Raw genomic sequence first — 14,586 nt, 5'->3', positions numbered from 1 at the left:
TCTGAGGATGGTGCTGGAAGCTCAGGCTTATGTTTGCTGAGCGTGACAGGCTGTGACATTTGTATATTAGGCCTGAGGCTTTCATTTCAAATTTGCTGATATGCTGTAGTTTTAAGTAATAATGCTGTGAAGTAATGTAAATTTTTGTTAGTTTTCTTTTTTCTTCCTCGAGTCCAGACAGAGAAATATTTCTTCTGATAACAATCAGGGACCATATTTTCCTTCAGTTGGTCTTAATTTATAAATGTGTTTCTGCTTTTTGTCAGTGCTGAAATACTTCGTTCAGTTTAAAAAGGGGTTGTCAGTGATTGTTTTCCAGAGATACAATTTTCTAGCTGTCTCTGCTTTCCAGTATTGTTTCTGAGTCTGCTTTTGCCCCCTGGCAGTGGGACTGGACTGGGTTCAGGAAAGCTTTGCTCCTGCAGCACAGTGTAGAGCAGATGTTCTTGAACTACCCAGTGCAGCCAGACCTCTCCCAGCAGAGGCCCAGCACATGCGTCAGGAGAAGGGAATAAATTACAGTTCTGATAAATCCCCTGTTGCTCTAAAGGAAGTTTCCTACCTCCTAGTTAAAGGTTAAGTAAAATTAGTTTTCAGTTTTGTGAGAAGTGGAGGCAGCTATGGTTGGGGTCAATGGTTTCTTTGCTCTATCTCAGAAAGAACTGCCTGAAGCATTTCTTGGGGGCCCCTTGTTTATTCCCTTGTGCCCTCGGTTCTGCTGCACCCTCTGTGCTGCCTCTGGGTTGCAGCAAGGTTTCAAGCATGTTTACATCTTCCTGTGCCCTGCTCCCGTGATGGAGTGAATTTATGTGGCTGCATAGGAGACTTCAGCTGACATGAAGTTGGCCTTAATTTGTGTTTTAGGCCCCATTTTGCAGGCAGCTGGTTTGTTGCACTTGATTTTTGGGGCTATGAGACCAGCAGGGCTCCTAAAGTCCAAAAGTGTACTTCCTGTGTCTTCTAGAATTCTTTTTGAGGGTAGTCTGGGGTGACAAGGAAGGCTTTCTTGGAGAGATTATTTTAAATTGCTTTTTAAATGAAGGTTTTGATTATGAGGTTTTAGAATATCTACGAGATGGATTTTTTTCTTTTTACAGGCTATTTTCTATCACACCATAAACAACTTGGATTTGTGTTTTACCTGTCACTACTATTTCTCGGAAATTTTACTTTCAAGATCATGTTTTATAGGGCAGTGTCTAGATATTCATACTGATTACAACTATTCAAATTCATACTGATTATTTTACCAAATACAGTAGATCACTCTTAATGAAACAGAACACTTTTCCTGTGCATTTTATGTTAATACCATTACAACATTTAATTCTCACCGGGTATGAATTTTTCACCTTCCTTTCCCAAACCAAAGTCTGTTTAATGACTGTGAGCAAAACTCAGATAAAGAGTTTTGCCAGAACGAATTTTAACTTCAGGTTTTGCAGAGAACAGATGCTGTAAACTAGAAGTTACTTCAGGTTTTTTAATATATAGGCTTTAAAGGGGCTGACAAGACATTATAATTCATTCATTATATTTTGTTGCAAAACACATAAACTTCATACATTAAAGTAACATGATGCATCTTCCATCATCATCATCTGTCTGATGAATGCCTGCAAAGACCTGAATAATAAACTTGATACTTAAAAGCTTAATGCCTTTGATGGCCCCATGCTTGTGCAAGGTTCTTCATTGTTTCCACAGTGAATCATGCAAATGAATGCTAAAATTATTTGGAGGAAAATGGAAATCTGTGCATTCCTGTAACTAGTTACAGGTCACAGACACTCCTGTGGGTGTACAGCTGAGTGAGGCAGTTCCTCTGTCCTGCTCCTGGCAGAGGGTCCCAGGGAGCACAGGAGTGTATTTTAATCCATACAAAAAATGGAGCAAGAGTTTCAAAAGCGTAAATGTCTTTGTTTTGTTGTTGTTGTTGTTTAGGTTCTGCAGCAAAACAGTCGCTAAGTTGTTACTTTTTGGGGTAATTTGGATTTTATTAGCTTGTGTGTAGCATCTTATGTCAGTGATCTGACAGAGAGGTAAGGATATGGAAATGCTCTTAGGCTTCAGTTCTGGTGCCAGCAGTAATAACCAGCAGCAGCTGAAGTGTTGGCATCGAGTACCTTTCACTGATGGCATCTGGTAAAATGCTCTGTGAACTCCATTTCCATACTTGACTTCTAAACTCTGTAAAGCACTGGTCACTTCCCTGTTAATTGCAGAGGAATGGACAAAGAGTTTCCTTAGATACAATATGTGAGAGTTTCCTGAAGTGAACGTTTTCATTCTCTTTCTAGCCTAGGACATAATTTCACACTGTTTAAGTTGCTTCATGCTTTCATATTGCCTTCAATGAATGCAAAGTCAGGCTGCAGATGAGTGTTGGGAAGTAAACCAGTGCTGTTACTTCTCCTCAGCATGATGGCATAATCTTGTTCCAGATTCTTCTCTTCCCATGAAACCTTGCTATCTTACCATGAGCCACACAATGTACTTAACTCTATTTGTCTCCTTCTGGTACTAATCTGAGAATTATTATAGCCCATACTGTGGGCATCTCTGAGTTTCTCTGTCATAAGCTGGTCTTTGTAGTTGGCGATTAAAGACTAGTTTGAAAGTAATCTCCTCACTTTTTCCAGTGCTAGAAAATTCCTGCTTTGAGCTTGTTGATTTGTTAAAGCAGGGAGGATGTAATCCATGCTGGTGAGCACTTGCACTCTGCAGTTTGTGTTTATGGCTGGAACTGGGTTATATTTGTTAACTGCTGCTTTGGTTGGTAGAAAAAAAGCCATATAAATGACCCTGTGCCAGAAGGGGTGTTTTTTGTTGTTTGAACAGTCTTTTTTTTTTTTGTGTCCCAACTCTGTGTGTGGCTCTCAGATCGTGGGGAATGGAAGCGAACAGCAGCTGCAGCGGGAGCTCGAGGACGTGCTGATGGATCCACCCATGGAAGATCAGTCAAGTGACAGGGACCATGGAGAAGAAGTTAGAACTGATGGAGATGGGGAAGAACCTGTTGTCCTTGAAGCCTCAGCATCCTCCACCATTAACCCAGTGTCAGTGGCAGGACTCCAGAAACCAGAAATGAGTTTGCCAGTGAAACCATCCCAAGGAGGTTAGAAAACAAAGGAATTGGGAGTGCCTGGTGTTATCTTATGAGCTTGTTTTCTTGTGAGAAAGGGAGGAGAATTTAGGAACAGGTGTGTCCACCAACCTTTGCCTGTCTCTGCCATTATAATCACCTAGTGCAGTAAATGCCTGGGTGTCTAAGGCAAGAGTTAACATATGTTGAACTGTCCTCTCTTCTGAAAACACCTGCTATACCAGCCTGAGAGGTGTGCAGAAATATTAAGCTTACTTGCCTGGCTGTATAAGATATTGGTCTATTTAGCTCCTCTCTGCATCTTATTGCTTTAATGAAAATCAGTGCATTCTTGTATATATTTATATTTAAATGGAGCCCTCTGAGTGAGCTGGCTGTAGGCAGTGGAGTTGCTCTCTGCCATCACTAACTCACTTTCAGGCAGGGTTTTCTTGTGGTATTTTGTTCTGACCTGACCTCCCCGTGTTTCCTGGTCTCTTTTGTCATTGAGTTGGTGCTGAGTCAGTCCCTGATACTTCACTTACGGGTGCCTTGTCTTGGTTCTCACGCTGAGCTTTGTGTCCCGCCCCAGACTGTGAGGACTTGAGCCCTTTCACCCCCGTGACGGATGAGGACAGCGTGGTGTTCAGCAAGCTCACCTACCTGGGCTGTGCCTCGGTGAACGCGCCCCGCAGCGAGGTGGAGGCCCTGCGGATGATGTCCATCCTCCGGAGCCAGTGCCAGATCTCCCTGGACGTGACGCTGTCCGTGCCCAACGTCTCGGAGGGCACAGTGAGGTACGGGGCTCACCCGGGACCGGGCACTTCAGCTCAGCTCCTCTGGAGAGCAGACAAGCTGCTGGTTCACCTGGCAGGAGACATGAGCAACTTGGGATTTTGGTTAGTGAGAAAAGTGGGTTTAAAAGACATCTGGGAAAGAGTGATGCTTTACATTTGTTTACTGAAGATGTTTGATGTCCAAGGCTCAGTATGAAATACTGGGCTGATCCAAGCTGTCCCCAAAGCCATAGAGGGAGTGGTTATTGTGAACAATTTGGAAGTAGCCTGGAAAGTAGTTTGTAGGAATGGAAAATGTCTGATACACAAGGCTTAACAGGGATGAGTCTATCCATTGCTGAATATTAGTGTAACATTTTGAAGACTAATCCCTGAAAACCATGGGGAAATTATTGGATGGAATTCTGTTGCATTGTCCTTTTTTATGCTGTTCAATTTAAATATCATTATTGTGTTCAAGCTTTGCAGTAAATGACAAGCAGGAGATAGTTTTTATGATGTACTTTCTGTAGTAGGTATGAAATTGTTAAAGCTTTCCAGTTAATACGTGGCTGAAATAATTCTTATAAAGGTGCAAGCTTGCCTTTTTTTTTTCTCCCTCTCTTTATTTTAACAGGCTTTTAGATCCTCAGACAAACACAGAAATAGCAAATTATCCAATCTATAAAATCCTTTTCTGTGTACGAGGGCACGATGGGACCCCTGAAAGTGATTGCTTTGCTTTCACTGAAAGCCACTACAATGCAGAACTCTTCAGGATTCATGTCTTCCGATGTGAAATCCAAGAGGCTGTAAGTTCAAGTTCTTTGTCAAATGGTAATTATGTACATGTAAACTTTATTACTGAAATTAAATTGAAGCATTTCAGGCTCTTTAGAAGTAATGTAATTCATCACTTTTGGCTTTCTTCTACCCAATTTAAGTTAATTATAATAGCCTCAGATATGAAACATGAGTGCATGGGTTATAGTTTACCCTTCTATGAAGTGCAGAGAAACAGTTAATTAGATGGTAAAACTGAATTACTTTGGTACAATTTCCTCCCATTCTGTTCCCCAGTGGAGGTGCAGGTGGGTGTCAGCTGCTCCCTGTGCTGTGTTCCCTGCAGGTGAGCCGAATCCTGTACAGCTTTGCCACTGCCTTCCGGCGCTCTGCCAAACAGACCCCGCTCTCGGCCACTGCCACCCCCCAGACCCCCGACAGCGACATCTTCACCTTCTCCGTGTCCCTGGAAATCAAAGAAGACGATGGGAAGGGTTATTTCAGGTATAGATTCCTTGGTCATCCAACATGTGGTTCTGTTGACAGTGAGTGAATGCAGAGTGTGAGCCTGAGGTGGTTCCTAAACTCCCTTTTCTGAAAGTTTCCTCTTCTAGTTTAAATAAATCCCAGACCCAGGCATTTTTGGGAAGTAAAACAGTGATAACCCTCTGGACTATTTAATCTTGGTCATTGAGCTGAACCTGGTGCTACCTGCAACGTGCTTTTTCTGTTTTGCTTTTTTCTGTGAAATCCTCTTCTATGCAATATCTAAGATGTGTTCAGCTGAATTGCTGCTGAAGCTGAAAGTGCCTCATTGTGACTGTGCTCTCACATCCAGAGTTGGGCATGTTTTCAGCCAGGTGTAGAGGCTGTGGGAATGCTGCAGGAGGCATAAGGGTGCATATTTTTAATAAAGTCTCATGAAAGAAGGCTATATGCTACCCTTATGTGTTTTATGTAACCATTTACAGTGTGCTGTAATTGCTGAAGTGTCTTTATTTCAGCACAGCCTGTCTACCAAACACTCTGACTTCTTGAGCACGTTGGCTCCCAGCCACAGCTCCAGAGTTCCTTCTCTCCTTAGATTTACATCCAGCTCAAGATGTATTTATTAAATAAACAAATCACATTTAATAATCCAGTATTTATTCAGCACTCCAAAAGGCTGCTCAAGTGTTGAAACTGAAAAATTATTCAGCTCAGGGCCTAAAAAGGTGCTGATGGTTCTTGGGCTTTTCTGAAAGGTGCTGATACTTCAGTTCAAATAACAAATTCCATCAGTTTGACACTAATCCTTGTGTGACCCTTCCTGTGCGGACTCAAACTCACCTGGAAGTTGAGGGAATACTTCTCTCTAATGAAGAAGAAAGGGAAGTAAAGATTGGTGCACTCTTGGCTTGTCATGTGCCCCAGCAGTCACCTCCCTTGAGAGCAAGCAGCATAACAGATAATGCTGTTATATTATTACTTGGGGAATCAATATTTAGAAACTTGGTTGAAATGCTGCTGGAAGTCTCACAACACTGACCCCCACTGTATAAAATCACAGGTTTTATTCTGAAAATGGAGTGTCCTTGGTTTTCACATCATTATATTTTCATTTCTTTCACATTACCTGTTGCAGTGTGCAAGGAAGGAAAGTGTTGGATGAGTGCTTTGGTGTAAGAAGTTGTCTTTACCAGTGTCTGATGCTTTGGTACATGCAAGGAATACAGATAAATGGGGTTTTTTTGACTTTCCTGGTGAATAACAGTGCAGTTCCCAAAGACAAGGACAGGCAATGCTTCAAACTGCGCCAGGGGATTGATAAGAAGATAGTGATTTACGTCCAACAGACAACTAATAAAGAGCTTGCTATTGAGAGGTAATTTCATCAGTTTTTAAACAATTCTTTATCTGTTTGATGTTTGTGTTCTTTCCTCTGAGGCAGTTGTTCTATGGACTCTCCATTTGTGTGATTTAATGCCACACCTCTCAAGTGTGGCAAACCAGAGGATGGAGTGGGATATACCTGTGTGGGCCAAAAGTCCTTGTGAAATGAAAGTATGAAAGACAGGGCCTTGCACTTCATCTGATTCTTGTCTGTACTGCAGGGTAAATTCTGTGCAGGAAAAAAACAAACCCAAACCTAAGGAAAGGCAGGAGACATGCTTGATGGTTTGTTGACATTTGTCAGTGGATTCATGGGCTGTTTGTGATGTATCACAGTGATTATGTAGATAAGAAATGTTAATGGGTTGTTTATGAGTAAGTCTAGTTTTTACAGTTTATTTTTTTTTTTGCCTGGCTTTGCAGATGTTTTGGCCTCCTCCTCAGCCGTGGGAAAGACGTCCGGAGTGGTGACATGCACCTTCTGGATTTGGTGAGGATCTCTTATTAATAAAGTTCAGCAATAATTTTGGCTATGATTGTAATAGACACAAAAGATTTAGACACCTCTGCACACTTGATGGGGATTGGTGCTGTGGGTCATGGTGTTGAGGGTGAGGTTCTGGTCAGCTGGGTTGAGCCTCTAAAGAGTTAGAACATGACCTGATGCTTGGCCAAGGGAGTTGCTCAATTTTATAGTCAGTCATGACTGTTCTCAGTTAATGGCCTGAAAAAAGAAACATGGGAGCCTTATTTTAGATGTGCTGAATATTAAAGAACTGTGCTTTGAACATGAAAAGTTTTATAGCATACTTATCACTGTATAAATCGAGGCCTGAGAGGCTTCAAATGGAACACTGAGAATTAGTGGGTGCTTTGTTCTTATGACTCACTTTTCTATCTATAAAATAATGATAGAGATCATCTGACTTCACAAGTGTGAAGTGACAACAACCTTACCAGTATTTATGCAGTACATGCTTGTTACAATAGTGAGTACTCAAAAAGGTTCAATACTACATGAATAATTTTGCTTTTTACCAGGCTTTGGATTGCCCAGAAAAAAAGGTTCTTGGGAAGACAGACAAGCTGAACATTAGATAAAACACTGACTTGGTTCTGAATGGCTGAATAACGTGTTACTGGCTGTGATCTCACCTGCACCTGTGAGCTCTGTGGCCACCTCCCAAAGGAGCTATTGGTCTGCACATCTCTCTAGACAGATGCTCATACCACATAGATATAGAATAATTAGTACTAATTGGCCTTTTTGTTATCAGCAAGGAGACCAAGGATTGCATGGGAAGCCTGTTCTTCAGAGATCATCTGTTGCAGATTGTCACAGGGACTTGTCCTTCCCTTGCCAGTGCAGTGGTTCTTTTATGGGGCTGAGACTTCATGATGTAGAGATAATTTCAATAAAGATACATACACTTACCTTGTTTCCAGGAGTCCATGGGGAAGAGCTCTGATGGGAAATCCTACGTGATCACCGGGAGCTGGAATCAGAAATCTCCACACTTCCAGTTTGTAAATGAAGAAACACCAAAAGGTATGAACGTTGCCAGGGTTATCCCTAGGCAGGGAAATGACTTCCATAGTGGGCATTGGATCAGTTCTCTTTTCCCTTAAGATGAATCCCACAAAAAGACTTTCACAGTTTGGGATGTATTCTTAGAAAGTAGGATGCCAAATGCCACATAAAAATCTAAAAAAAAAAAGACAACTAAACCCAGTGTTCAGTCATACCTTGTAAGCACTGTGTCCTAGCAGGGGGCTGTGCAGGTGTGGGCACAGGATGCAGGTGCTTTGTGCACCATGGGAGCTTTTTAAGAATCCCGTTGGGAATTGCACTAAACGACTCCTACAGATTTCTGCTTTGCTCAGTTCCTTGTGGTCAGTTCAGATTTTTCCAAACCCAGGTTTTTAATTAAAACAGAAGGATCCCTGTACCTATGAAAATGAAAGTAAACCACTCCCAACTGTCATCCAAAAATAGCTGATGCTCCATTGCTCTCTCGAGTCCTGAAACAGATCTGTCATTGCTTCTTTTAAGATGTCAGCTGAATTATCATCTTTTCAATCTGTTGTCACAGTTTCATGCCAAGGGTTGGGGAAGTTAATGGGAATTGACTGGGCAAAGTCATAAAAGTCAGCTGCTGGGCACAATCTGCTGCTGGATTGAATGTCATCCTGCCTGAAGGACACGATTTAGCAGTTCAGTACCAGAAGAGATCTCATAGGTCACTGAGCCTCCTTTTGGAGCATCAAACTGTGCAGTCAATTTTCAGAATGTCACAGCTGAGATGGTCTCAAATGCCTTTAATATCGTGGTACTTAACACTCAAGTAACTTCTAAAACCAAAAAAGAGCTGAAGTGTCATTAGGCTGGATGGCAGGAGACCTGCACTGTGCAGTTGAGTGCAGAGATATGCACTTAAAATGTTTAATGAATGTTTTGGATACACTTCAGTGGGATTTGAAAAAGCAGAATTTTTATTCTCTTTAACAAGATCATTTTCTTGGCTTGAAGACTTCAGTTTCCTTACTCCCTAGTGGGTAGTGCATAGTCATCTGATTTCCCTATTTTGAAACTTCTAAGGTTTTGAGATGTTTAAATTAGGGGAAAAATGGATTCTAAAAAAGGAAGTTTCCTTTGTTCTTTCATGTTACCAGGAAAGAGGCTATGGAATATTTTATTTGAAATATTTTTTTTAGCACTCTCACTTCATTTTCTCTCTGCAGATAAAGTGCTGTTCATGACCACAGCAGTGGATCTGGTGATAACTGAGGTGCAGGAACCCGTTCGGTTCATCCTGGAGACGAAAGTCAGGGTTTGTTCCCCTAATGAGAGGCTGTTCTGGCCCTTCAGCAAGAGGAGCTCCACTGAAAATTTTTTCTTAAAATTGAAACAGGTAATGCTTTAAAAAATAAAGAAACAGAATCGACAGTTAATGGGCTGTTTCTCCCTGTGGTTGGTAAAACCTTTACGAATACAGTGTTCATAATACCACATTTTGCTCCTGAATAAATGCTCTTCAATTTTAGAGCAGCTCTCCTTTCTCATGCTGATTGTTGCTGGCTATCTGCAGTTCCCATAAAGAGCTGGAAATAGCTTTTTTGATAGCTTTGATGAGGCTGCAAAGTTCCATAGAGGCTTATGGATTTTCCGGCCAAACCACAGAAATCAAAGGACCAGAGGATTTATCTGGGGCTGTGCTGAGAGGTGCTGACACAAGGGTAGAATGGGGTGATTGTGTACAATTGAGGTGAAGAGAAAAGAAGTCTCTAATCCTTGTGACATCTGATACATCACTAAACTTGTCATACAAATTGAGCATTTCTTTTTAGATTCTTTTTAGATGAGCAAACATCCATCTGAAATTCCAAAATAAATTATTTTTGGTGAAAGTCTGTTTTCCCCTTCCACGTGGTTGGAAGCAGAGATTTCACACATACCCCAGTTTTGCCCTGGGGGAAAAAATCCAAGCAACTGCAAAACATTCCTAGAACTTGTTAAAGAATTTTACTGGTTTTTTCCAACTTACTTTTTTATGCTGTCTACTAAAAAGGGAAAGATTATTCCTGTCCAGGATATTCATAATAACAAGGCAATAATTTAAAATGAGGCTGGTAAGCTGAAGGTCCAAGTCACTCAAGAGATGATACATTTGGAGTAGCTGCTGTTCTGCTCTTTTAGAAATTATTGTTCTGAAATTAAAGTCTTGTTTAAAGAAATGGAAATGTACAAAAGCAAATAACAATGAGGATGTACGTGCTCTCTCAAGGTTTAGTAATTTTGGGTGCAGCCCAAAAAAAAGCAGTGTTGGAGTCCTGATTACTAGATAAGTGTTCTCTTTTAAAGAGGTTTTCAATTAAACAAGAGGCTTTTCTTCATTCTTTTTGCACTTGTCTTCAAGTGCTAGCAACGAATGGCATCTGGGTAGTAACAAAGATGAGGTTCACCAGGGATTCTATTTTGTGTATGTCCTATTTTTTATGTAAAATATCAATACACATTTTCAGACACTTTCCTTCAAAATTTAAGGTGGAAAAATTCTTCATGGATGAGCTCAGCCTTTTTTTTAGGATATTTTTGAGGTGGAGCATGGAGATGTTGAACATTTGAGGCTGATGGGCTATAAATATTCTACAGCCTCCAAAAGGTGCCTTTTCTGTTTGGCAGTTTAAAGGAAGCTTATCTTGCTGAGCTAATTCTGTATCTTTTGTCTTACCAAATTCACAGGCATTGTGACTTACCTTAGCCAATTCTCTTTTTCCACAGGCACTGTCAGGTTATCCAACTTCCAGTGTTTACTAATGGAAGATTATCAAAATTCATAGTGGAAGCAACAAATATAGAATGTACTGCCTGATAAGCCTGGAAGGGAAACCTGTTTCTGTGGAGTCATGATTAGCCTATTAAAAATACAGCTGTGTAGAATTGGCTTATCTTACTTTGGCAGTGTTTCTTTATTCGGAAATGGTGAAAGCAGAGGGATTTTATTTGCTCAGATTACATGTAGTGATTTAGTCATTTTTAGTTTTGATGCATTTCTTTTCATTTTTAATGCTCCAAAGGATAAAATTGAGCACTGGGAGCTTAGTGTAGAGTGTAATTATAAATCTTATTTCCCTCTCTTCTTCACCTTCCCTTTTCTACTATCTATTTTTATTCATTTAGGAAAAAAAAAGTTCTAAGTCCTTAAACTGCATTAAAATTTTAGAACCACTTGACAAAGAAAAGTCCTCCTTTAAAGGAAAGGAAGGTATGAAAGCATTGAAAATTGAGGAGAAACAGGGGTGGAGTTGCTTCATATGCAGGAACCTTCCTCTCTTGGAGCACAGATGCATTTATAGCTTTAAAAGCCTGTGCATTTGTGTGCAGTTCCTTTATGGCAGGAGCACTCCCGGGCCTGCACCGTGCGTTAAGTGTGCTGCACTCCCCTGTGTCAGCATTCCTCACTGCAGGATGGGATGGAAGTTGTTCCTCAGCTCTCCGTTCCAGACAGAGAAGGCAGAGCCTTAGGAAGTGATGTGGCACTTGTGTAGCTTTTCTCAGTGCAATGGAACTTGTTTCCCAGATCAAGCAGAAGGACAGGAAGAATAACTCGGACACGCTGTATGAAGTCGTGTGCCTGGAGAGCGAGTCCGAGAGGGAGAGGAGGAAAACCACGGCCAGCCCCTCCCTGCGCCTGCCCCAGTCGGGCTCCCAGGGCTCCATGATCCCTTCTCCCCCTGAGGACGATGAAGAGGAAGGTAAGAAGCAGACTGTGTGCTCTGTGGACTGGGAGAGAAAGGGCACATGGTAAATAACACAGTTATAAAACACGTTGAATCATTTCCAATCAGAATCTGGCCTCCTGATGGGTTTTTATTTGCTTGAGTGCTCTGAGCAGTCACTAACCAGTACCCCAGCATTCCTGGGGCAGCCTCTCCCTCCCCTGACACTTCTGTATCTGTGCTTTTCCCAGCCCAGGCCTCCAGTGTGATGATATATTTGGGGCAATGTGAAAAGAGGCTGCTAAAAATTGGGGATTATCCTATAGCTTCTGCCCCTCCCTGAGCAGCTGTGAACAGATTTGAGAGTAAAAATGAGAAGCTGATATTATTTGAAAGTCTCAGCAGGCAGCATGTTTTGGTGAAGAGGAGAACTGGACAACTGTGATAGATAAAACTGTACCAGGACATGCCCAGCTTGGAACTTAATACATTTTCAAGAACTCTTCTCTGCTTTAGAAAAATTCTTTTAAACCAAAACGTGGACTAGTTCTGAGTATATAAACATGTGGCCCTAGAGCTCTGAGCTGAGATGGGGATGACTTGGGTTTCTGCTTTTTCACTTTTCTGCCGGCCTTCCATGTGGCCTTGGCTGAAGTGTCCCTTCTGTTCTGTTGGCAGACAATGATGAACCACTCTTAAGTGGTTCTGGAGATGTTTCCAAAGAGTGTGCAGAAAAAATTCTTGAGACGTGGGGAGAGCTGCTGTCCAAGTGGTGAGTGGCAAAATCACATTCTGCAAGTTACAGTTCTGAATATTCTCGTTCTGTTTGCTCCTTCTTCTCAGAGTTTTTGTTGTTTCCAGAGGCCAGTTGAGACAAGATTAGGATGGATTTAGTCCTTTATTCATCCCCACAACGCCCCTTATTCTCTGGCTTCTTGTTTTCTGATTTCTTCACGGGGTGTTTTAAGTATTTGAATTTTTGAGTGCATGCTTAATGTATAGAAATTCACTTATGCTGTGTCTTTAGGTGCTTCTGTCTTAAAATGAGTATTCTGCTTATCTGTGAGTTCCCTGAGATTTGTCAAAGAAAAACCTAAACTAAGTAGTATAAAGAAAATGCAGCTCTTCCTTTGTCTTTATTTTGCATAGTCACTCCCATTCCTCTTTGTAATTCCAGTGTAGTTCACAGCCAGTTTTTCTTGCAGCTGTCACATCTTAGTGACTGTAGCTTAAGAAAATGGGAGATCTGGACTTGGATAGCGAAGATGTTTTTCTTCCTTATCTAAAGGAAGGCTCCAGAGCCTGCCAAGAAGGAAGTACATGAGCTCTGCTGGTTTTTTCCCTGGAAAATGGCAGTGTACAAGAGGAGTGTTTCTTGACAGTCCAATTGCTAATGCAACACCGTCCTCCTTTGATGAGCGATCTTTTATTCATCTTGAAGTAGCCTGAGCTGTTCTGAAATGATGCTGATTGTTGCAAAATTCAGGGTTTTTGTTAGGTTTTATTTTTTTCCCCAGAACGGGGGATGACAAGGAACACGAGACTGAGCTCAAACAGGCTTCATTTTGACTCTGGCTTTACTTGTTGCCTTTTGCTTCCTAATATTGGTGAGGAGCAGGGCAAAGGGAGCACAGCAAATAAAGGTTGAATGTGGTATTAGATTTAAGAGTAGGACAGCAGGGATTAGATTTAAGGAGCAGGATGGTAGGGTTGTGCAGCTTGAATGAGGGAAAGTATTGATGTGACCACTTAGTGAGGAATCTCTTTAAAATAAGATTATAACAACTTTTTTTATTTTTTGCAGTTACTATTTATTTGAATAAACACTTTTCCTTCCAGTTTGGTTTTGCACTAATTTGGTGAGAAAGTGGACATAGAAATGGACACATTTGTAAGAAGGGGGAAAGCTGTGGTAAAATGATCCATGAGCCCTTTTCCCTCTCCTAGACTTGGAGAAACATCTTTACCAGATGAGCTCTGTGCATCTGCTGCTGTGAGAAAGTTTCTTTCTACTTGAATTTTTTGTAATTCTTCCAAGGGCTCAAAGATAATTAAGCCACCTGACTCCCATTGGAAATGTTTTGGCAGCTCTAAGAGGATATGAAATGCTTCTGTGCTAATGCTGGCAACAACTTTAATATGTGTTAAAGGGCTTTCCTTCTTAACTAAAAATGTGTATTTGGAAGCAATGATCCTCCAGCTTTTAACATAAGAGGATTGAAAATCATAAAAATCAGAGTTTGGGAAGTTTCATGCTAGTTTTTTTAGAATTCTGTAATTAGATTTGTATAATAATTAAATATGCATTGTTATTTTGTGATTTCTAAATAGTATTTGGCTGATATTCCATAACTGCTGAGTCACACAATTTTCTCATTTCAAAATAGTTTGGAAGGCTCCAGTAGTGTGTGGCTTTTAGTCTACAGCCTTCATGACTGTATTCATTGGAACTATTGTTGTGCTTACTTTGATCTGAGATTAGGGCAAAGCAGTTTTAGAGGCCTCTACAAAAACATTGATTATTTTCTATGTAACAATTATTTGATATAAATATATATTACAAAGGTGTAATAAATGCTCTGTGAATGTATGTCTGTAGGTATGACTGTATATGGATATAGGTGTGACTACTATATTATTATTATTATTTTTGGTATGGTTGATTTCTTTTAGAGAAGGCAAAGTGAAGGAGGACATGATGGTCCTGGGCTCTGTGCAGTAAATGCTGATTTAAATGTCCACATAGTTAGTCTCTAGATTACTGAGTCAGAACACTGTAGACTGAAGAAAGGCAGCAAAGAGTCCCAATCTGTGTCAAATTATCATCCACATATCTGTTAGACTGTTACA

General features: G+C 40.9%; 1 protein-coding gene across 4 annotated transcripts in view; it reads left to right on the top strand.

Annotated features, from left to right (window-relative positions):
- Positions 1–14,586, top strand: part of RABGAP1 (RAB GTPase activating protein 1) — a 74,236-nt gene that overhangs the window by 19,885 nt on the left and 39,765 nt on the right. For all 4 annotated transcript variants that reach the window (XM_032708616.1, XM_032708615.1, XM_032708617.1 and 1 more), the window contains 10 exons: positions 2,884–3,118; positions 3,678–3,882; positions 4,499–4,673; positions 4,991–5,148; positions 6,398–6,508; positions 6,940–7,006; positions 7,963–8,065; positions 9,259–9,428; positions 11,598–11,772; positions 12,415–12,508. In XM_032708616.1, the coding sequence (XP_032564507.1) occupies positions 2,884–3,118; positions 3,678–3,882; positions 4,499–4,673; positions 4,991–5,148; positions 6,398–6,508; positions 6,940–7,006; positions 7,963–8,065; positions 9,259–9,428; positions 11,598–11,772; positions 12,415–12,508 (1,493 nt within the window). The remainder of the gene's footprint in view (positions 1–2,883; positions 3,119–3,677; positions 3,883–4,498; positions 4,674–4,990; positions 5,149–6,397; positions 6,509–6,939; positions 7,007–7,962; positions 8,066–9,258; positions 9,429–11,597; positions 11,773–12,414; positions 12,509–14,586) is intronic.

This window comes from Chiroxiphia lanceolata, chromosome 21 (assembly GCF_009829145.1).
Source record: "Chiroxiphia lanceolata isolate bChiLan1 chromosome 21, bChiLan1.pri, whole genome shotgun sequence".
NCBI lineage: Eukaryota > Metazoa > Chordata > Aves > Passeriformes > Pipridae > Chiroxiphia > Chiroxiphia lanceolata.
Note: the sequence above shows the minus strand (reverse complement) of the source record. Positions and strands in the feature narration are given on the sequence as shown.